The sequence below is a fragment of the Magnolia sinica genome, chromosome 12 (genome assembly GCF_029962835.1).
Source record: "Magnolia sinica isolate HGM2019 chromosome 12, MsV1, whole genome shotgun sequence".
Lineage (NCBI taxonomy): Eukaryota > Viridiplantae > Streptophyta > Magnoliopsida > Magnoliales > Magnoliaceae > Magnolia > Magnolia sinica.
In genome coordinates, this window is record NC_080584.1 from 54,309,078 (window position 1) to 54,332,408 (window position 23,331).

The following is a 23,331-nucleotide window of genomic DNA, read 5'->3' on the forward strand; positions in this document are numbered from 1 at the left end:
AACCGTCGGCAATGACCTTCCCTAATGGCTTCTAGTTGTTGCAAGGTTCGTCGGTAAAGGGTGCGTCGGTGTTGCTCACCGATGGATTAAAACCGTCGGTGTTTTTGACGGTTTTTAGCCGTCAGCGATTCTCATTAAATTTTTTTTTTTAAAAATGAAAAATATATTTGATTTCTTTATTTTCTATTGTATAGACTTACCTTCTCAAATAGGTTGGTTCGTTCAGGGCTTTGGAGAAATGAGTATATCTAATCATGGATGTGTGCGTTGATTAATCAACGCGCACATCCATTTCTAGATATACCCATTTCTCCAAAGCCCTGAACGAACCAACCTATTTGAGAAGGTAAGTCTACACAATAGAAAATGAAGAAATCAAAATCAAATATATCATCCAAATTCCAAATGTTTGGATTGGATATATGCTTAAAAAAAAAAAAAAAAAAAAAGAAACGAGATATATTGAAGCTTTGGATATCATAGAAAGCCTTGCAAAAATTTTATAAGTCACACCAAATTTTTGGATATCATAGAACTACATAATAACAATAAAATATAAGATAAAAATGGTAGAAATCATTCTCCATATGACCTTCTTGCATGGGCCCCAAGCCGATGCCATTAATAAGGTTAAGAAATCGATATGTGAGTTGGTAAGTGTTATCAGCCAAATTTCAGTGGGTGGTCTTTGGTTGATGTTTTTAAAGAGTGGCCGATAGTGGTCAAGGCTCAAGAGCCATGCCTCCAATGTTAGATGGATAGAGATGAAGAAGAACCTCTGGCTTGGTCTTTGCATGGCATTATAAATGATACTGGTATATATTTATCTAGGTTAAATATTTCATTTAATAGGATGAGGAAAGGCGCTCGTGTTTTGGTCACTCCAAGTAATCTCGGCAAAATTTTGGCATGCATGCATGGTCTAGAAATTGGTGGGGAGATCAACATGACTGCTGGGATCCAAGTAGCTTAATTGGCTCTTAAACATCGCCAAAACAAAAAGCAACAACAAAGGATTATAGTTTTTGCTGGAAGTCCTATCAAATATGACAAGAAGGTACCTAAGACGATAGGAAGAAAGTTGAAAAAGAATAGTGTTGCTCTTGATATTGTTGATTTTGGTGAAGAAGATGATGGGAAACCGGAAAAGCCGGACGCCCTTCTTTCTTCCATAAACAATAATGAGAGTAGTCACATTGTTCATGTTCCTCCTAGTCCCAGTGCTCTTTCAGATGTTCTTATCAGTACACCCATATTCACTGGAGATGGGGAAGGAGGAAGCAGTTTTGCTGCAGTTGCAGCAGGTGGTGTGTCTGGATTTGATTTTGGCGTGGATCCTAACTTGGATCCCGAGCTGGCTCTTGCCCTTCGGGTTTCAATGGAAGAAGAGGAGAGGGCAAGGCAAGAAGTTGCTGCTAAGAAAGCTTCAGAGGATGCTGCTAAATAAGAAAAAGGAGGGGAGCAGGCATCTAGTTCTCAAGATGCAACTATGGCTGAACCTGTAAGCAGTTCAGGTCCTGGGGCAAATAACAAAAGAGCTGATCTCACAGAGGATGAGACTGCCTTGCTTGAGCAAGCCCTAGCAGTGTCAATGGACGATCCTAGATCTAGTCAATCTGGTGGTGTGTCCGTGGGAGATACAGATATGTCAGAGGTGACTATAGAGGACCAAGAGTTGGCTTTTGCCCTTCAAATGTCCGTGCAGGACAGTGCAAAAGATACATCTAGCCAGAATGACATGAGCAAGGTGCTTGGAGACCAATCTTTCATGTCATCTATTCTTTCTTCGCTTCCTAGAGTTGACCCTAATGATCCTTCAGTGAAGGATTTGCTAGCATCTCTCTAAGGTCAAACAGAGCAAAAGAAAGATGAAGATAAGCCACCAAGAGAAGGTGAAAAGTGATGGTGCTCTGTAAGCTGTCCATGCCTCCACATGCTCTCCAAAGGTCAGGTTTGTAATATACATACAGAAGGCTCCTAAGAAAGTTTGTGAGAAGTAGACATCTCTTTTCAGCCATGAATGAATTTGATTTAAACAGTTTCAATGTTTCCAAATTATGATGACTTGAAGTAAAGCTCTTGTGGTGCAAGTTGTTCTTGTTTGGGACTTTGACGGTGGCAGCAGCAGCAACAGTCAGGGAGGTTATTTGTGCATTCAATTAGAGGCCTTGGTAAATTCCTCATAGTTTGAATTAATCAAACAACCACCTATTGTAGGTTATTTAGTGGTGCAAGTTGTTCTTGTTTGGGACTTTGACGGTGGCAGCAGCAGCAGCAGTCAGGGAGGTTATTTGTGCACTCAATTAGAGGCCTTGGTAAATTCCTCCTAGTTTGAATTAATCAAACAACCACCTATTGTAAGTTATTTATTTCCAAAGCACTGGTTTAAAATGGATGCATGCCTGTCATCGAATTCTGTGACACACCATGCAAACACGCAACCAAATTCTGAGGTTTTGTACATCAAAAAAAAAAAAAAAAAAAAAAGAAGGATGAGGCTAGAATCCAACAATGTAGGTATGACTTTGGTTCGTTAGGGCTCTATTAGCCGGATATGTATCTTAGAATTTTAGTTCCTCTCTGAATCTTATTTTGTGGTTGCTAGATAAGAAAATAAAAGAAAGAAAGAAAAAGAAAAGAAAAGAAAAGATCATATGCTGTTGGCATGTGTTGCTATCAATATAGCTAGTCTTTTAAAAGATGCCATACAAAAATGGCAGAGCTAGTCAAGGCATATTCCAAGGCATTAATGCCCTCTTTTGGAGAGGGCAAAGAAGATCAGCATGTGATTGAGGTCCTTACTCAAGAGATAACACATTTGTTAAGGAGAGGAGATTACAGAAACTTTCTGCAAGTGGGACTTCTGAGGATTCAAGTGTCAGAAAAAATGTACAGGTGTGGTGATGATAATTAGTATAGTTTAGTTCATGAGGATTTATCAAGAAATGCATGTAATTTCCTTTTTTGATGATTGTTTTGTTACTTATTTTCAATTGTACTCAATGATGGTTGTTGACTGCCGGCTTTTGTTTTTGAAGCCACTGGATCCAGGTTCCCTCTGTGACTTACATGCAATATTGAGTAAATACATGCATAATGATGTTTCTAGCAAATTTTTTTTTTGAAAGGTGTTTCTAGCAAAAAAGTTAAACACATAAGAAAGAAAATTCACAAAACAGTTGTTGAATCTACTGCTTGTATTGTCTCTGAGGCGCGATTCACTAAAAATAGAAGAGCATAAAAAAACTCACCTATGACTTCTCTGTTCACCAGCAACTAACAACATCGAAGCATCTTTTAATCTGAAAGTGACAAAAAAATCCCAATCAGCCCAACTTTTTGAAGCTATAAAAGTCAGAACCATGGATCTCTTATAAAAACCATGTTCCATAGACTTAACTTGTGAAAACAATCACATAAAACACATTAAAAAATCTTTAAAATTTTCACATTTTTACCATTTGAGACCAGAAGTCAGAAGCAAAGACACCAATTAAAGCCATACAACAATTAAGAAAAGCTAGAGAGGAAAGAAATCTAAATTAATGCATGAATTGGTATCTAAATTTATGTTTGCAGGTGCATTTGGATGCTTAAATGAATTGATCTGCAATAACTCAATCCAGTGGAGTAAATGGAAAAAAGTGGGTCTACTACTTTGGTACACTATGGGAGGAAGTTTTCTATTGCAAGCCACATAAGTTTTGGATCAAACTAATATTAATTTATTCCCCCCTTCATCCAATTCTTTGTGAGATTTAATAGAATGTAAGGAATGCATAACATATAACGAAGCATGCAATATGATTGTTCTCGGATGCATATGTGTGATCCATAGCTCGAGCTTTTAGGTTATATAAATGAAAAGACTAACTAGCCAAATGATATGAAGAAGAGACTAATTAGCCAAATGATATGAAGAAGAACCAGTAATAACAGGTAGGCCCCACCATAGATTTCTACGGACAAAAAAAATCACAGCAGGTGTTTCCATTGAGGACAGCTAGATGAACAGTTTGCAAACACTACAGGGTAGGGATTGGGTGGAAAAAGATTCTCGTGGCTTGACCAAGTGGCTGTCATTTATGCAAGTTGATCAGGGCAATATGCTGTTTTGAATAGCAGCCACTTTCTGGTCACCGACTGTTTGGATGTAGAACTTACCACCTCCAAGTACTTCAGTTACCACCACCTGAAAGCAAATGTGAGGAAGATACATAAATTATATGATTTAAGAAAACAAATAAGAAATATGATAGATAAACAAATGTGACAAAGCACCTGAAGTACTTCCTTCTGTTTCCTTTCAATAATAGATGAACCATTTGCAACTTCCTGTCCTTCAACAGAATTCTCCCAAATCTGCAGAAAATATCTGTAAGCAGACCCTTCAGAAGAAAAACCAGTCCTGCACCATTTGAATTAACGTTTCTTACTTTCAGTGTCTTTTTTAGCAAACTCCTCGGCCTGTGCAACGATGGCGTCTTTCGTCAAAGCACACGTCCTTCCTCAGAAATCCCATGAAACTACAAACACTATCAGCCCAAAACTGCAAAGTGGACACCTGGCATTTCAAAAGGTAGTAGCTACTAAATAAAAACTCATAAAGGAGGTCCTGAGTCTAACATGTTGGATTACATTAACAGTCCACCTTGCAAATAACTTTCAAAACAAAGACATCAACCATAGAGAGTATCTAACATAGTTTGTAGAGGATTGGGTCGAGTTCATCTGACCTAGATCATTCACTTTGCTGTGGACCAACTTAGTTTGGATTGGGCCGAGTTTTCGGTCCCAAGTGTTTTCTGAGGTGAAGAATCTGATAGACAGGTTGGATTATGGGGATACATCACTTTAGGCCCCACATCTACTCAGTACCATTGCAAGCTTAGTGTGGTACAGGTACCTTTCTATATTTATGGATCTCCCCTTACCAAGTGCTAGATAAAATAAGAAGTTGGTCTGATGTGCCCACACTCAGTGGAGGGGAAAAAAAAGAGTTTGCTCACATGCAGGTGCTGTACGTGTGCATCAAAGAAGTCAGGCAGAGACAAAAGCTGAAGAGTATGACCCTAATAAAAGCACAATGCAAAACATGAGATTAATGAGTAGAATGGTTAGTGACTTAATGCATTTTCACGTGGCAAAAAGAGCTTTGCCATGGCAAGCTGTGCCTTTACACATGCCACATGCTCCAGCCTGGCACATGGGAACACCCTAGGCGGACATCAGGCCAGCCCATCATGTAGATGACCTAGCCCAAAAAATCATAAGGTAGGTAAGCTACACATGTACATTGAATATGGATGGCTGGCTTGTTGCTTTTTCTTCTTCTTCTTCTTCTTCTTCTTACATGTATGGCCTAATTAATTAGTCTGCTTGCTGGATTTTTGGGCCACATATCATCCGCAGTGTCCTACCTGATGCATGGTCACAAGTGTGCTGTGTAGCACCTGTGTGGTGTAGAGATGTTTGTGGGTTTAAGGAAAATGTAGCAAACAAATTATAAATAGATGCCAATTTGCTCATCGTGGGGGCAGTATCAAAGACAATATGGCTAAACATATTATATTCCTGTGCTTCAACAAATTGCATAACCTAAAGAGTATTTCTAGATCACAAAGGGTAAAAAGAAACCAAAAAAAAAAACATGAAGGAAACAATCATCATAAATTAAACAACCAAAATAATGAAGCAAGGGATAGTATGCGTCAAATGCAACACATTCTACTTTTCTTCTTTCCACAATTTCACGTTGTCAGCAATGTCATTCTTCACCAACAAATTTATGCACCACATATATAAGCAGAAACAAATTTGTTTAACAATTTCACAGAAAATTTTGGAGTTTTACCTGCTCAACAAACATACCAAGGCCCACACTGTCCATGAAGTCTTTAACTCCAGTCCCTCCATTTTTCTGACTTGAGCTACGAAACTCTTCCCTAGCCTTCTCAGGATTGATCTGTAAAAGTATGATTATTAACTCATTACTGACACCAAGAATTTTTGTAAGGCAACAAGCATCGGTTTCAACCAGTGGAAGCAGAAACATGAATTAATTGCATGGACATACATAAATGTTCTTGTGACATCTAATTCATCCATCGATTTCACCATCCCACATTAGGACATAAGCTTAGAAACAAGGAACTAAAACTCAATCAGGCTACCCTATAGAAAAAAGATGAGGATTGAACCCCCGAAACCTTAGTGGGGGCTTCATAAGTTTTGGATCAGCTTAATATCAGTGTTTTACTTTCATCCGATAAACATGATCAGATGGCATATAAACATCACAATGACCCTTGGAAGGTTTTCGATTGTATGTGTTCCATCCCAAAAGTGTGCTGCTTCATTTTAAACTTACCGTAAGAGGGACTTGGGTATGAATTTTTGGCAGAACAAGATTAGTTGATAATGGTCATGGTGGTTATTCAGTTGAGTGAAACTAAGGTCTCTTCTTGCCTCTGGAAATTTTCTTTGATAAAGAGATCACCATCCTCACAAGCATGCTCAGATTTTGTTGATTCAGATCTATTCATTTGTTAAGTTAAATATTGAGAGTGCATAAATGCATAATTTGCCCCTTCAAATGCATTTAGTGTTATCAGGTTTGATGCAAGTAACGGGTGAAGAAACCAAAGATTGAGAAGAAAAGGCCAACAAGAGAGAATGCCAAACATAACAAGAACAAAGAATTGGATAGAGAATGCCCCTTCCATCCATCAACAGAATCAGTTCATTAACACGGTATATTAAAATAATATTTTGGGACTCTAAAAGTCATAATCTTATTCCAATACTATGATAGAATGTGTGTGTGTGTGTGTGTGTGTGTGTGTGTGTGTGTAGAAACAAAAACTGAAACCTTTCATCATCATCACCTAAGTATCAAATAACTCTCCCCTTTTCATTATGTGATGCACACAGCAAGCGCAAGGAATACAGTTGGAAGGTAGTTGTATGGGATTGCCCATACAACCCATTGCATTGAAGTCTTCTTCTTAAACCCCAAATACCAAATACATACACCAGATATACAGATTATTGAAGTCAAATATACAGATTATTGAAGTCTTCTTCTTCTTCTTCTTCTTCTAATTCTACGCTCTTTTTTTTTTGGCTAAGAAATTCACAGTAGCCAAGATTTTATAAAAACAGTCCATGAAATGTTCTCTTAGTAACTTGGAAAAATAGTATGCCATACTAATGGAAACAACTCTAGATAAATATTCATGGAAAGACTACTCCTAGATAGATCATTTTTACTTAAGAATGCCCATATAAAAATCAAATATTCCCATCTCCTTAGAGAACTGCAAAGAACTACCACAGCAATTTCTAATCACTTTGCAACGTGGCAAAACCATATGCCTCGGCCCCTTAGAAAAATAGGAGATGAGAATGAAAACATGCCAGTAATAAAATAATTTTAAAGATTAACATACTAGCAACTAAGATGAATATATATATCACTACATAGTTAACGTTAAAACTGCAACATATAACAACTAAATTGAATTTTCGATTTGTCAATCAGTTCATCTTACTAGATAAGAAAACATGCAAACTTTCGGAAAGAAAAACCAAAGCTCAGTACAGGGAATAATTCTCCAATAAATAGTACGGCAAGCATTTAAAAAAATAAAAATAAAATTGCCAGAGAAGATGCAACAGGTGGATCTATGTCCAGGATAATATGGACGGTTAAAAATTTTGAAAAACGAAATGGATCCATCATAAATGTGACCCACTTAATGATTGTATTGGCATGGCATCACATAAAAGGTTCAAACATCTGATGGATGGCCCGATAATGAAGCAAAACATGCCTTATGGACCAACCGTATTAGATTAGGTACACAAGGGAGCCATATGGTCTATGCAATAGTCATAAGTACCAAACTGATTAGTATATTTTATTTTATATTTTTTTCACAAACAAATAAAAAACATATTTAAAAAAAGGATGGCATTGAAAAAAATTTCCCATTTTACCATTACTCTATCATATCAAAACACATTTCTAAAAGGAAAAATGAGAGAAGAAAAATTCAGAATCTACTAGGTTGAATCATTCCAATACAATAGTAGCTCCAAGCTCCTTGAGCTTCTCGACAATGGGACCCGCCTCCTCCTTGGCAACACCATTCTTCGAAACGACCAGCGCCTTCTCGACCAGGTCCTTCGCCTCCTTTAGGCCCAGATCAGTGAATGTCCTCACCTCCTTTATGATCTTGATCTTGGCAGCAGTGTCGAACTTCTCAACATTGCTAAATCTCAACATTGTTACAATAAATGCCAACTGGAACCATGGCCCAATGAGAAGAAAATATAAAGCAATGACAAATGGAATGGATTTTGGAATAAAAATAGGGATTTCGAGAGAAGCTCACCCACGGCAGGAGAGATATGGCTGAAATCCTTCAAAGATTCGGAGCTCACCCACTGGCGGAAGAAGAAAATGAGAAACCAGCAGAGCTCGGGCGTCGTTCGAAAGAGGGATGAGAGGTTAGTTTCAAATCCGAAAATTGTGAGTTTTCCATAATTTAACACATCAACTATATTAATAACCATACATTTAAGGGACCGTTTACTGAATGGTTAAGATATTTTTATGTATGAAAAAATATAAATATTAAACACTAACAACTAGATCTATTATGTAGATGGTCTGGATAATTATATAGCATTTCCACTATTAACACGAATGAGTCACCACTGTTTTACCTCAAACACAAAACTCACATATTGTCTCAATAAAAAAACATTACTCGCACTTTGTATCTGGTAGGGCTCTATGGGCCCCACTATGATTTATTTGTTTTAATCCACGCCGTCAATCCATTTCTTCATATCATTTTATGGTTGATCCAATAAAATTAGATCTAACTAAATCTCGAATGGACCACACCACGGGAAAACAATCTAGATTGAATGTCCACCATTAAAAAGTACTTTTCGCTACGGATTATTTTGTTTCAGCTACGAATTTTAGCCGTAGCCAAAACAGCCACACGTCCGTTAGCTTTACATTGTTTTTTGGTAGTGTTAAGTTCCATTTAGTGCCATCCCCACAAGGACGGGCTATATATAAAAATAGAAGTAGCAGAATGACTATCTGATTGTTGCAAGCTTTGCTATAGAATGAGGATGGTTGCCAATTTGTACGACTGATGGCGTGGATCAATTAAATTCCAGGGCACACTAACTCTCTGTGCGCTGGAAACAGAAGATCTGCACCAAAAAAGAAGAGGTGGTGCCAGCAAAAAGGACCAAAGTCCCCTTCTAACATCCTTGGTATGCCCGTGTGAGAACCAGACTCAACAACCCAAAATCCATCAGTTGAGCAGACTGAATCTGATGATCCGAACCGTTCATCAGATTCAGATTATCCCAACTAGTTACCACTTATTTTATTAAAAAAAAAAAAAAGAAGAAGAAGAAGAAGAAGAAAACATAAGTGAGAGAAGAAATCCCATACTCGCATAACTTCCAACATGTTAAGGCCTTGGAAACGTCCAGCAACAGACATCCATCTGCTTATATCTTAGCCCTTCATCAGGATATCAAAGGAATTCATCAATTCCATCATCCAGCGGACCATCCAATAATGATTCGGAGTGATCAGCCGCAAGACCGGCACCTCTGGATCATCGACTCTAGAGGACCCTTTGTGGATGGCTATTCAAACATCCCAAGCACTCATTATCTAAGATCTACTAGAGGAGAATCTAATGGTCAGGTTTAAGCATCAGTTATGGAGTTCCAGGGTTCAAACCAAGAAGAACTACGTGGTGGAAACTTCCAGTATAGAATGTGGTGGGGTCCAACGTTCGACCGTACTGGAGTTCGAGCATACGGATCTAAGTGTAGGCTGTGTATGGACCAGCCGAGCGATGTTTAGCCTGAGTTGTGAGACTTACGAAGGAGGCACGACCGAGATTTGGGATATTTAGCATATACTGTCGAGTGTATTTAAAGTATTTAACACGCTTACACAAAATGCACCAATCTATTAATATTATGATAGATTTAAATTCCATTTATACTCGGCAACATTTTATGAATAAGAAATCAACCATCAAGTTCAATCATCAGCTCTTAGCATATCTACGGACACTCTTATTCGAGGTCTTATGCAATAAAATAAATCTTATCTAACAAACTTAAAATAAATGAATAATAATTTAAGAACATCAAATGAAATTAAAATGATAATCATGACTGTCGTAGGGGCAGCAACTTCTTCATTTATCTTGTAGGGCCACGTTTCACTTAGGTCATTTTCTAACTTGACTATATATTCATGTTCTTGATCCATTGGCTCACTCTCAATCATATATGTACGGTTTTAAATGAATATAGGGTAAGCTGACCAGACCTAGTAAGAAGTCCCGATATGTTTCTTTACATCAAATTATAATAAAATAACAACAATCATATATAATATAAGTTCAGAAAGAAAATACAAGTGTTTTGTACTTCGTGAATGCATGAATGCATCGAGTGAGAATCCGTCATCATTTAGGGGTGAACGGACTTTTATTCATCAGGGCTAGGCCCTCTTATTCATCATTCGTCTCTCCAGGTGCCTCACAACCTTTTATCAATCAAGGTAAACCAAGTTCTGGAGGTGAACGGCCCTCTTTCGTGTTCACCACCCCAAGTATAGGGTCACGATGTAGTAATAATTAATCTCGATAAGACTGATGTCGAATCCACATGGACTGAACCTTGTACGTAACCTGAAAGTAACTAGAACTAGAACTAGAAGAAGATGTAATCTAAACCAGGAAAAATTAAGAGAATAATCGTAAAACTTGTAAAATTCAAAGGTGGGAAACTACGGTTTCCAATGATCCACTCGTAGAGATCAGGGAGATCTATGCTTGATTCATAAACATAACTGGAATCAGAGTCCCATCTTCATCCAACTGAAAGATAATCCATTAAAATCCAAATCTGAACTTCCTTTGATTTAGTTTTCAAGTGATGAGAGGTATGAGAATTAGAATTGATTCGATCACAAAACCATGCTCATGAGACAAAGCAGACAATCGAATTTAACCAATTCACAACCAATCTAAGAGATGTATGAACGTTAGGAAGGATTTCATCATCCAATCATATCCATGAGACGATGGTGGACAACATGGTTCCCAAGTTTATAACCTCTATAATGAAAAGAACCTGCTTAAAGCTAGCACAGATCCATTGTAATTTAAGTTACAACAAACCATTAAAAACTAAAACCATTCCCTTATAATCAAACTAGAATCAATTAGCCCTAGCTAAGAGGTTTAGCCAATCATAGACATGATTGATCTAAAAATCTCTTAGGGAAACATACAAAAAATGAATAAGGAAAGGCGAGAAAGACTTAGGCTGGCCGTTGCTCTCTCCTTCTTTCTTCTGTTTTTCTTCTTTCTTCCTTCCCTCTTGCTATCATCTTTTCCAGCTCACGTCTTCCTCTCATAAGATCCGATCATGTCCTTCCATCCAATCTCTCTCTCTCTCATAGGCAGCAAGTAGGTCGGTTTTAAGTCGGAAGAACCGACCTTCTTTCCGCAGTTCCTTGCGTAGAAGAAAAACGGATCGCGCACCTCTGTTGTGCGTAGCCAAAAATGCAAAACTTGTTGCGTTTGATTTGAATTCAAGATGAAAGATCGTACGATCCATGAGATCTAACCACATAGGGAGGGTCGAAATCCTCCTCTCCACCTTTTGGACGGCTTGGATCATCATCTTGGTCCTTGTTTTGATCGCTGATCAAGCCGAATTGTCTAGCTTTCACGAATGCATCAGTTTGCGCAATTCTTCTTGCACTGATGATTGGTGGGGCCCATGATCAAAATTTTTAGAGAAATCCACCCCGTCCATTAGTTTCTCCTTAAAAAACCGGTCAGAGATGGACGGTTTTGGATTTCCATTGACGTGACCCACCTGATTGATCTTGTGGCAAAGATTCTGTCGTTCAACGCCTTTACAACCTTTGTCTGGCATGTCTCAGACCAAGATCAACCAGGTATTGGTCAACGCACTTGTCTGATTCAAATGGACGGCTCGGATTGAGATGATGGATCTAGATGGTGGCCCACAGAGATCGTGTGGTGAGTCTCTATTCGGGCGTTCGCATGTGGGAAGAAGGATTTTCAAATCCTTCTCAATTACGTTGGGTCAGCGGTCTTTAATCGGTCTGGCTGTTCCGGTGCACAGCGGGCGTACGCCTGCTGTGTACACCGGCCACATGAAGTGGGTCCCACCTTGATGCTATTAGAAAATCCGTTCCGTTCATCCGTTTTGCTATCTAGTTTAAGGGCTGAGACAAAAATTGAAGCATATCCAGATATCAGGTGGGCCCCAAATCAGTGATTTTGTGACTGATTTATCCGTTGGGTCACTTCCACAATGATCTAAGGGTTGAATTTCGACACGTGTGGTTAATTTAGGGTCTTTAGTCCTCTTCTAAAGTTTCGAGCCAAATGGATGGTGGGAACCCTGTGATCTTGCATTCAGGATGATTTTCAGGCCTCTTTATCGTTAATCACTGGATTTTCTCAGATCTTTGGCGTGTGAATTCTTCAATCTCGATCCCCTAAGATCCATCTCTTGCCTTGGTGATTTGTGAGCCTCAAATCCTTGCCTTTAGCACCCTTTTCAGTCCAAGCTCTTAAATTTACCTTGCAACAAAAACGTGATTAAAATATAACGTTAAGCATCATCATGTTCATAAAACTAGGCAATAACTGGGGTCTAATATGTAATATTTGACCCTCAACATTCCGCCATCATCTGCCTTTGACTTTCTTTCCCAGGAAATAATCGACTACATTTTTCAAGCTGGTTTCTGCTTGTTGAACAATCCAGATAGTTGCAACTGGCCTTTTTCCCCCTCAGGCGTGTTCTCAGTCCATTCAGCTTGGGATCTTAACAGGGAGCACAAACCGTGTAGGGAATGGTCTAGCTGGGTTTGGCATGGCAAGCTGCCCCCTAGGATCTCCCTTTTCATCTGGAGGGTGCTGCAGAAAGCGGTTCCTGTTGATGATGCAATCCAAGGGCACGGAGTTTTGCTTCATTCCAAATATGAGTGTTGCTCATTGGATCCGTCCAGAGGTCACTCAGTCAAGTCCCTATAGCACCTTCTGATTAACAGCTTCATAGCTTCAACCTGCTGGACACACTTTGGCAGAATTTTTGAGATTCCATATAGCGCCAATCAATCTATTGAAACTATGCTGACCTCCTGGTGGAACTCCTCCCTCTTGCATGGTCATTCCTTCCCCCTCCGTAAGCTCTCTCCTTGTTTTATAATGTGGGAAATCTAGAAAGCAAGAAAATCCACCATATTCGACGGTAAGTCTATTCAGGTGGATGAAATCCTGGCCAATGTTAAATGGTGGCTCTCCTCTATATCTAATCACTCTCCAGAACTTCTTTGCCCTTCGCCTAGCCCATCAATCACGTCCAAGATGGGGCTAACTGTAACATCTCATTTCTGGAATCCTCCCAAATTCGTCAAGTGGCAGAAAGCTCAACTAGGTTGGGCTAAAATTAACGTTGATGGCTCGACTAGAGGTAATCCAGGCTCATCAGGTGGAGGGGGAGTTTGCAAGGGAGATAATGGTGAATTCAATTTTGCATTTGCGGAAGGATATGGAACAACTTCCAACATTTATGCAGAACTACGTGCTATTCATGACGAGCTATCCATTTACTTCAATTTTGGCTTAACCAGAGTTGTGGTGGAATCCGACTCCATGCTCGCAATAGGATTTCTAGTCCAAGTTGGAAATGGGCTATTGGGTTGCTTGAATAAAAAGATTTGGTTCTCTTATGCAGCTGAAATTTTTCCACATCTTCAGAGAAGGAAATGAACTTGTAGATGGTATGGCCCGAATGGGTAGCGACTCTCAAGACTCTGCCTTGATTTGCCAAATTTCTTTGCTCCTTCGACACGTCAGAAGAAGCCTTTTCCTAGATAAGGTGGGCCTAGGGGCACTTAGGATCAACCCAGGTAGAGTTGCTCAGCCCCTTCAGTAAACCATATGCTCCTCGGTCTGGCAATTGCTTCTGAGGAGCTACAATCCTCTGCTTTCTCCCTCTTAATAGGCTCTCTGTTCGTTTAGACTTGGGGTGTCAGTGTGGAAACAAGTGTTACTTCCGGGTGCCGCAGCTTCACATTGGCTGGGCCTTTTTTGCAATGGAATAACCACTTGGGCTTATGTTCCTATTGTTTCTGCTGCTATGTTCGGGGTGTCGCCATTCTCATGCATATATCAGATCTGTTTTCTTGTGTTTCCACTCTATATATGATCTTTCTTAGGCTAAAAGATAGGCGAGGCATGATCCTTTTGTAATGCCCACCCGAAATACTTGTATCTTTCCCTTTTTCATCAAAAAAGTTGGGTGGTGAGCACTTCTGCTCCCACCTTTTGAATTTTTATTTTTATTTATTTTTTAAATGAGAATTCGTTCACTTGCTTGAATTGGAAACATGTCAACCTGCATATGCCCCTTAGCAGACTTCTAACATTTGATAGGCATAGGCAATGGTCACATCTACTCCTTGAGTAGGTTTCATTAGTATAGTGAGCTTTTATTAACAATTTTACTAGGTATACCATCCAAGAGATTCACACATGAATTTAACACATCGTGCATGCAAATAATAAATATGCACAAGCATATTAAGTAATCGTGAATGATATATCATATGAATCATTATAATTTTCATAATAATTGATAACATCATGAGAACTATCAATTTATAGTTATATACATTCAATAAGTCGAATCACTATTTACAATTATATAAAAAATTAGATCATAAGTTCACAAACACAGTAAATCATATCATTGGCTATACTAGCATTTTGAACAAATAATATCATTAATAATATGACAATTCAAATTATACGTGCAATTAAATCCAATAAGATATTATAATAATAATGTTAAAACATTTTTACAACACATCATCAATTTAATCTATTTTAACTTAATGTAGGGGAAATACATCGAGATCACTTACCTTGATGAGGTAGAGATGATTTCGTAAATCAATGGTTTGATTTGAATTATAATTTCCTAAGATCACATAAACAAAAATTATTTTTTAATCTCACATGATGGGATCTCACATGATGGGGCCTACATTTGATTGATTTAAATTTATTTAAATAATAAGATATCTCATTCAAATGATTTCATAAATTAAGAAACAATATTGTAAAAATTAAAGTGCTATTAGAATTAGGCCCCTAAAATTTTTATAGATTTAGATTGTTTTCAGTAACAATCCAGAAAGTTGATTTTTCTGAAGGTTTGGGTAGCATTCTATACTACTATAAAATTTTATGCTATAACTCCCTAACTTCGCATAAAATTATATTTTAGCTATAAAATTTTAACTTTTTACACAATTTATGATGATTTACAAAATTTTTTGGAGATTTATTTACTTTGATAATTTATGATTCAAATAACATTTGATAGATGGATCAATACCAACCATTGATCATCACTTGATCAAATTCAAGGGACAACCGATGATCTTCTTGATCCGACTATGCATCTATTAATTTATTATAATTATTAATGATAACATTGATTGGTCAATGCAGCCCACTAGATGGTCATATCGATTATCAAATCTAGATATCATCATATCAATTATACCTTCCACGACATTATGATTATCCTCAAGGTTCTCTATTGATGCGATAGAATGAATAGAATGAACTCGTGCTCTCGACAGTTGTGTTTAATTTGCTTTGTTGATTTCCCTGGTTTGGATATGTAAGATGTTAAGACCTATTATGTTGATTCTACAAAGGCCTAAAAGGTAATGCATGCGATGCTTGACGTGATTGTTACCTAGGTACTAGAAGTAGTAGTTTAGGAGGTATTTGCTAAACTGGCAACACTCCCATGTCTTTAAGTTTGGTCCTGCACACCTAAGCTTTATATCCATATTTTCTACAATACGAATAATGTCACGCCCCAAACTTGGAAACCAGGCTCACAAAATTTCTGAACGTCGAATCCGACGCCGACGGTCTCCATAGTACCCCATTCTCAGCTCCCGGCATCTGTACACCAGGTTTCGATCCTGGGATCCTACAAAGAGGATTTCAAGCATGATTTTGATTCAGTATAAGCATAATCATAAGTATAACCCACGAACAATAACCATAAGAACACCATCACAAAATCCACTATGATCAAAAACTTTAAGTACAGAGCGTATGAAGGGAAATACAAGATAATGATAATAATAGAAACTCCAAAAGCTCAGCTGCAAACTCCAACTACGACAAGGCTACGGCTACGACCTGGCGTCACCTGCACGCATCAATCATGCATAAGCTTATAGAAAGCTTAGAGGGTGGTGTAAGTATGTGTACAATATAAACGTGCTCAGAATGCAAGGCCAGAAAAATGTGAAATCATGCTGATGAGTACATGAATGCAATCAGCCGTACCAAGGCTATGCGGTGCAAGATATGAATGCTATCGACCATGTCAAGACCATGTGATGCGAGATGCAGTTCAAGCATGCCAATGCTCATCATATATCAGTACAGTTCTCATTCTGGATAATCACCGGGGTTTGGTACACTCCAAATGGCACTACCGCTCTCCTAACCGCACAGTCTAAATGAGAGTAAGAAACCTCACTATCCGCCTGACCAATAATTTGCCAATACTTATTCGGCACGTCGATAGCGGACCCATTCACGAGATGGTCAAACTTAGCCTAGTATTGCCCCTTACTCTCGGGCGAGTAAGGCCACACCCCTTACCAACCAACCACGACACAGTGCGAGACGCGACTTCCTAGTATTCAGCCCTCGTGCGCTCATAAATCCACTCAGTTTCGACGTTGGAGTCATCCTCTGGTACCATTGAATTTAGGAATTTTCACCCAGGGACATTTATGGCGTCCCGATGCTAGAATCAGTATTTCTGGTATCCAATCCAACCACTCACGATGTGTCTGTGGAGGCTATGGCCCTGATGTTGCTAGGGCATACAATAATCATAATCACACAAATGCAAGTGCATGAATAACCCTACCAGACATGCGACAATCCTGCGCGTACCGCGCTCATGAAGGGCAACTCCACCTATCAGGGTGCCCATAAACAATCTGCCCGAAGGCAGATGCTATGATCAGTCACTCCTCATATCAAGCATACATATGATGTGTATGAGCATGAATCATGGATCTATACTAAACAAGTTATGTGGTGATGGGCTCTGTTCATAACGATGATGGGCCTAGACGGACTACACACTACAAGTATGGGCTTATCAATGGGCCCTAGGGAGAGTCATAATGCGAACATTTAACCAACATTATCTTTACAATGTGGACATCAAACCATCATTGCCCCAAGGCACAGCCTACCACGAACATCATTACATGAACCACGGATAAATCACACACTGTAATGGGCCTTATGTACATCCCGTTGGGCCTCGACCCAAGGGCTCCAAATACATTGAATGGGTCACATCACATGGACCTCATATATATACAGCTGGACCTCAACATCGGGCCTCATATATCACATCGAGCCTAATCAAATGGGCTGGAACAATGGGCCGAATCAACTAGGCCAAGTCGAATGAGCCTAAACCAACCACACCATTCACCTATAGATAGAGATCTTTTTAGAGTATTATCACAAAAATGAATCATATCCAAGGATCATCTGGACCATACCACAAATGGCAATGATGATAATGATTTCCACTATTGAATTCCAATGGGCCCACCATAGTATTTATTTTCCATTCAATCTGTTCATAAGGTCACAAGGACCTGAATAAGTATCATATTGGTCCAAAACTTCTGTACCCAAAGGGCTTTAATGGTAGGCGTCTAAACCCACTGTTTCTATAGTGTGGTTCACCTGATAATTAGATCTATCTCATTATTATTATTATTATTATTATTATTATTATTATTATTATTATTATTATTATTATTGTCTTAAGCCTTGAGATGAACTACCATATGGATGGACGGTTTAGATGAAATGGCAGGACCCACAAGATTTGCCACCGTGACACAGTGGCTGGCCACTGGAATTGGGTCACCCTTTGAACGGCATGGATACAACACATCCCCACAGCCCATGTTGCTGCTGCACGTGTGGGATCCCACTGTCCAGTGATGTGGACGGTGTGGACATGACACATACACCATAGTGGGTTCCATGTGGGGCCCTCCATAACCGTCCAATTTGTTGGTAAGGTCACACGGACCGAAGGTAGAGGAAAAAAAAATTTCATATCTGATTCAAAACTTTTATGACAACCCGAAAAGGGTTTCAATAGCAGCCATTCAATCCTACTGTTCCCTGTGATGTGGGCCACCTGAACACCACATACGGCTGATGTTTGGGGTAGCCCACAACTAGAAGGGAGGCCCATCAATGCACGGTGGTGATGTTCAAAACCCATCATAGTGGGGCCCACGGCTGGGACCACCGTCCCTGGCCACCATCCATGGTGCAGAGGACGCTACTGCGCTGTCCTCTGGATGGCAGCAGCAGCATCTGCTGCTATTTTTTTTAATCATGTTTTTCTGCCGTTTTCCTTAGGTGGGGCCCGCATCAAGTGGATCCGACCTAGCCATTGGGTTCTACGGCTCATGATCGACCAAATGAGTCCAATATGCGACGTGTTTTGGTGTATAGAAACGTCGGAGTGGATTTTGACGATAAGGCCACTGTTTTCTATACTATGGCCCTCTCAATGATCAGAGTGGCCTCATTTTTCGGCTCAACGCCTAAAATGGGCTGAGTAATGGAATGGACGGGGTGGATTTAATTTGTATATCAGGACAGGGCCTACATAAGTGGTCCACCCAAAAACAACTAAATTTTCTTCTTTTTTTGTTAGCTGTTAGTACACACCCATGTCAGTACACGCACTCCATGTTATCCACCCCTATTTCGTCCAGCGTCCAGAGATGCTGGACGGCATGGACATCATGGTGGGTCCCACATGCATGTGGCCCACCTAATGAGTCTAATATTTATGTTTTTCCATCATCCAGGTCAGGCCCACTGGATGGCATGGAAAAAGCAGATGGACGGCGTCGATAGAATGCATCCATCATGGTGGGTCCACGATCTGTGTGGATCTAGTGGACCACACCCATAATAAAAGAGAGAGAGAGGGAGAGCGAGAGAGCGAGAGAGAGATACAGTGAGATAGAGGGACCCCACCACTATGGGGCCCTCTTGATTAAATCACATACATCAAAATGGGTCCTACCAACAAGTGGGCCCTAAAATAAGAAATAACGGTGGATCACCCACCTCTTGCACTCCTCCTTGATCCCTTAGCCTCCTTAGCTCATTGCCATCACTTTTGATGGTGGTTGATGGACTTTTGATGGTGAGGATGAGAGATGAGAGGGTAGGGAAAGTGGGCCACACTTGGCTTTGGAGGAGAGCTTGGACGTATGGAATTTTGGTTGCTTGGGATTGAGTTGTGAGAAATGAGAGCAAAGGAGAAATGATGGATTAAAGGGATGGATGGAGTGGTGTTTGTAAGGAGAGGTATGGGTTAGGTTGAAATCTTATAAAAGATGGATGGGTTTGTTTGAAAACTTGTAAAAGAGAGATGGTGAGGGGAGAGAGAGTTGACTTAAGGGAAAAAGGAGGGATGGGTTGTTGTACTTAGGTTATGGTGTGTACTTGACTTGGATGATTGATTGATTGATGGGACTCATTGTAGAGATTTCCTCAAAATTCGTAATGCGCGGCGTTTCTTCGGAATGAACGCTGACCCACAACTTCTAGCTTGGGTATCAGATCAGTGCGCGAGTCGCGGCGTTGGAACCGTGGTGAAGGCGCGGTCGCTAGGATACAAGTTTCGAGTTGAGCCGACTTCAGTATGCAGGACCTGGCTTAAGATCGCACACAAACATTGGATACGGGTCGAGAGTTGCCGAAATTTGACCAGGAGAACTGCGGAAGCCTACGGAACGGTACGGACTATAACATGGGTCTTACAACTCTCCCCTCTAAATAAAAATTTCATCCTTGAAATTTACACTATCATTGCAAGTAAACATTACTCATAATGGAGGAGGAAACAAGGCATCATCATATAAAATTAGAGACAACATACAAGAAACATCATATAATTAATCATCAAAGAGATGGGGATAGCGCTCTCGAATCTCGGCCCCGTGCTCCCAAGATGCCTCATCAACAGAATGGTGACCCCATTGAACCTTCACCAAGGAAATGACCTTGGTTCGGAGGACCTGCTCCTTCCGATCAAGGATGCGGACTGGATGCTCAATGTAAGAAGCGTCCTCGTGAACCTCCAATGACTGCCAATCGATAACAGGAACTACGTCTGACACACACTTCCTCAACATAGAGACGTGAAAAACGTTGTGGACGCCAGACAACTGAGATGGTAAGGCAAGCCGATAGGCCACGGCTCCAATGTGCTCAGTGATCTCGAAAGGTCCAATGAATCTCGAGGCAAGCTTGCCCTTCACTCCAAATCGAACTACGTCTTTCATAGGCGAGACCTTGAGATACACGTGGTCTCATACATCAAACTCCAAGGGACGACGTCAGCGATCAGCAAAACTCTTCTACTAGCTCTGAGCTGTGCGTATCCTCTGCCTGATGATATCGATAACCTCTGACGTCTGCTGCACAAGCTCGGGACCAGGAGACGCTTCTCTCCAACCTCGGTCCAATAATTCAGAGATCTGCATGGTTTGCCATATAATGCCTCAAAAGGAGCCATGCTAATGGTCGCCTGATAGCAGTTGTTGTATGCGAACTTAGCTAATTGCAGATGCTCATCCCAGCTACCCCTGAAGTTAATCACGCAGGCCCGAAGCATGTCCTCAAGGATCTGATTGACCCTCTCGGTCTAGTCATCGGTCTCCGGGTGATACACGGTGCTAAGCTGCAAATCAGTGCCCATCGCCCTCTGAAAGCTCCTCCAAAATTGAGACGTGAACCTCGGGTCTCGGTCAGAAACGATCGATACTGGAATGCCGTGCAGTCTCATAATCTCCTCAATGAATAATCTCACAAGCTGATCCAAAGGTCAAGTCGCACGAATCGCAAGAAAATATGCCAACTTCGTCAGACGGCCCACGACAACCCAGATGACGTCATGACCGCGCTGAGTCCTCGGCAAACCCATAATAAAATCGATAGATACGTACTCCCACTTCCACGTCGGGACACTCAACAACTGCAATAGACCAAGGGGTCTCTGATGATCGGCCTTGACACGCTGACATGTGTCACACTCGGCCACAAAACTAGTGATTTGACGCTTTATCCCCGCTCAATAATACTGTCTCCTCATATTATGATACATCTTCGTCGAGACAGGGTGAATAGAAAACCACGCTGGATGTGCCCTAGTCATAAGATCTCTGTACAACTGAGGAATATCCGGGACACATAATCGGCCTCTGAAGCAAAGTCCACCATCAGAACCAATCTGCCAATCTGTCTGACTCTCAAATGTTGCCTCTGCTTAGTAATCCTGTAACAACTCGTCTGTCTGCTGAGCCTCGATCACCATTGCGACAAGAGAGGATTGAATCGACAAGCTCGATAGCTGAACGATAGAAGACTGCAGACCAAAATCAAAGTCGTACTCTACTATATCCTCGAGCATCCTCTACTCCTGAATCATCATGTGTGTCACCAAGCCTTGTGGCTGACGGCGGAGGGCATCTGCACCATATTCGCCTTGCCTGGGTGATACTGGAGATCAAAATCATAGTCCTTTAAAAGCTTCATCCAGCATCTCTGCCTCATGTTCAGCTCAAACTGAGAGAATAGATACTTCAAGCTCTTGTGGTCAGAGAAGAGCTCGAAATTGACCCCATAGAGATAGTGTCTCCACACCTTAAGTGCAAAGACGACTGCTGCCAGCTCTAAATCTTGTGTGGGGTAGTTCAGCTCATGGACCTCGAGTTGACGAGATGCGAAGGCTATATGCCTGCTGTGCTACATCAGGACAACACCTAAACCAATACGTGAGGCATCGATAAATACAACAAATCCATCACTCCCAGAGGACAGAGTGAGGACAGGAGTGGACGTCAGATGGTCCTTCATCTCCACAAATGCCTGCTCACATGCATCAATCCAAACAAAATCTACACCCTTCCGAGTCAACCTAGTTAACGGGGCTGCAATACAGGAGAAGCCCTCAATGAAACGTTGATAGTATCCCGCTAAACCAAGGAAACTGCGGATCTCGGATGTAGTCTTGTGCTGACCCCACTGACGTACTGCCTCAACCTTCATGGGGTCCACTGCGAAACCCTCCCTCGTCACCACATGACTGAGGAATTTTACCTCCTCTTGTTAAAACTCACACTTCTCCAGCTTCGCATACAGCTGGTGGGCACAGAGGGTCTACAAAGCGATCTCCAGATGCTACATATGCTCCTCACGGGTCCTTGAATATATCAGAATGTCGTTGATGAAGACCACAACAAACTGATCGAGATACGGAAGACCCCGTTCATCAACTGCATGAAGACTGTGGGTGCATTGGTCAGTCCGAAGGGCATGACCTGAAACTCAAAATGACCATAACGCATCCTGAAAGCCGTCTTCGGGTTATCCTCCTCTCGGACACGAATCTAATGATACCCAGAACGCAGGTCAATATTCAAAAAGAATTGTGCACCCTGCAGCTGATCAAACAAATCATCTATCCTCGGGAGCAGGTACTTGTTCTTGATTGTGACCCGGTTGAGCTGCGGTAATCCACACAGAGCCTCAACGAGCCATCCTTCTTCCTGACGAACAGTACCGGCGCTCCCTATGGAAAACTGCTCGGACAAATGAATCCCAACTTATGCAACTCGTCGAACTACCGCTGCAGTTCTCGCAACTCCATCGGTGCCATACGGTATGGGGCCTTCGATATAGGCGCAGTATCGGGCATAAGATCGATCTGAAACTCAAAATGCCGACGAGGCGGCAACCCTGGAATCTCCTGGAACACGTCAGGGAAGTCACAGACAATTGGCAACCAATCAATACAAGCAGCAACAGGCTCCTTAACGGTACAGGACATCAAGCAAGACAATGGCTCTCCTCAGGGCTCGGCAAGAAACTGAAACCGCGGCAAGCCTGGTATGTAGAATGTGACTGTCCTTGTGGAACAGTCCAAGATGGCGTGGTACTCGACAAACCAATCCATGCCCAAGATAACATCGAAATCTGTCATCGGCAACACAAATAAGTCAGTGGGCAAAAAGATACCACCAACCAGAATAGGGCAAGATAAACAGAA

The 23,331-nt window shown here is 40.8% G+C and overlaps 2 protein-coding genes and 1 pseudogene across 2 annotated transcripts; 1 reads left to right on the forward strand and 2 right to left on the reverse strand.

The window, feature by feature from the left end:
- The first annotated feature begins 853 nt into the window (after window positions 1-853).
- On the forward strand, window positions 854-2,075 carry LOC131220070 (26S proteasome non-ATPase regulatory subunit 4 homolog; annotated as a pseudogene).
- A 2,965-nt stretch (window positions 2,076-5,040) lies between these two features.
- Window positions 5,041-6,107, reverse strand: LOC131220525 (ATPase GET3C-like). Its single transcript, XM_058215389.1, has 2 exons — window positions 5,855-6,107; window positions 5,041-5,598 (listed from the first exon to the last, which is right to left on the reverse strand). Exons 1-2 carry the CDS (start codon window positions 6,053-6,055, stop codon window positions 5,371-5,373), a joined length of 429 nt encoding a protein of 142 aa, XP_058071372.1. The 5' UTR covers window positions 6,056-6,107; the 3' UTR covers window positions 5,041-5,370.
- A 1,032-nt stretch (window positions 6,108-7,139) lies between these two features.
- Window positions 7,140-8,290, reverse strand: LOC131220071 (uncharacterized). The gene is made up of 2 exons (XM_058215043.1): window positions 8,090-8,290; window positions 7,140-7,385 (listed from the first exon to the last, which is right to left on the reverse strand). The coding sequence occupies exons 1-2, from the start codon at window positions 8,288-8,290 to the stop codon at window positions 7,269-7,271; spliced, it is 318 nt and encodes a 105-aa protein (XP_058071026.1). The 3' UTR covers window positions 7,140-7,268.
- Window positions 8,291-23,331: the final 15,041 nt, after the last annotated feature.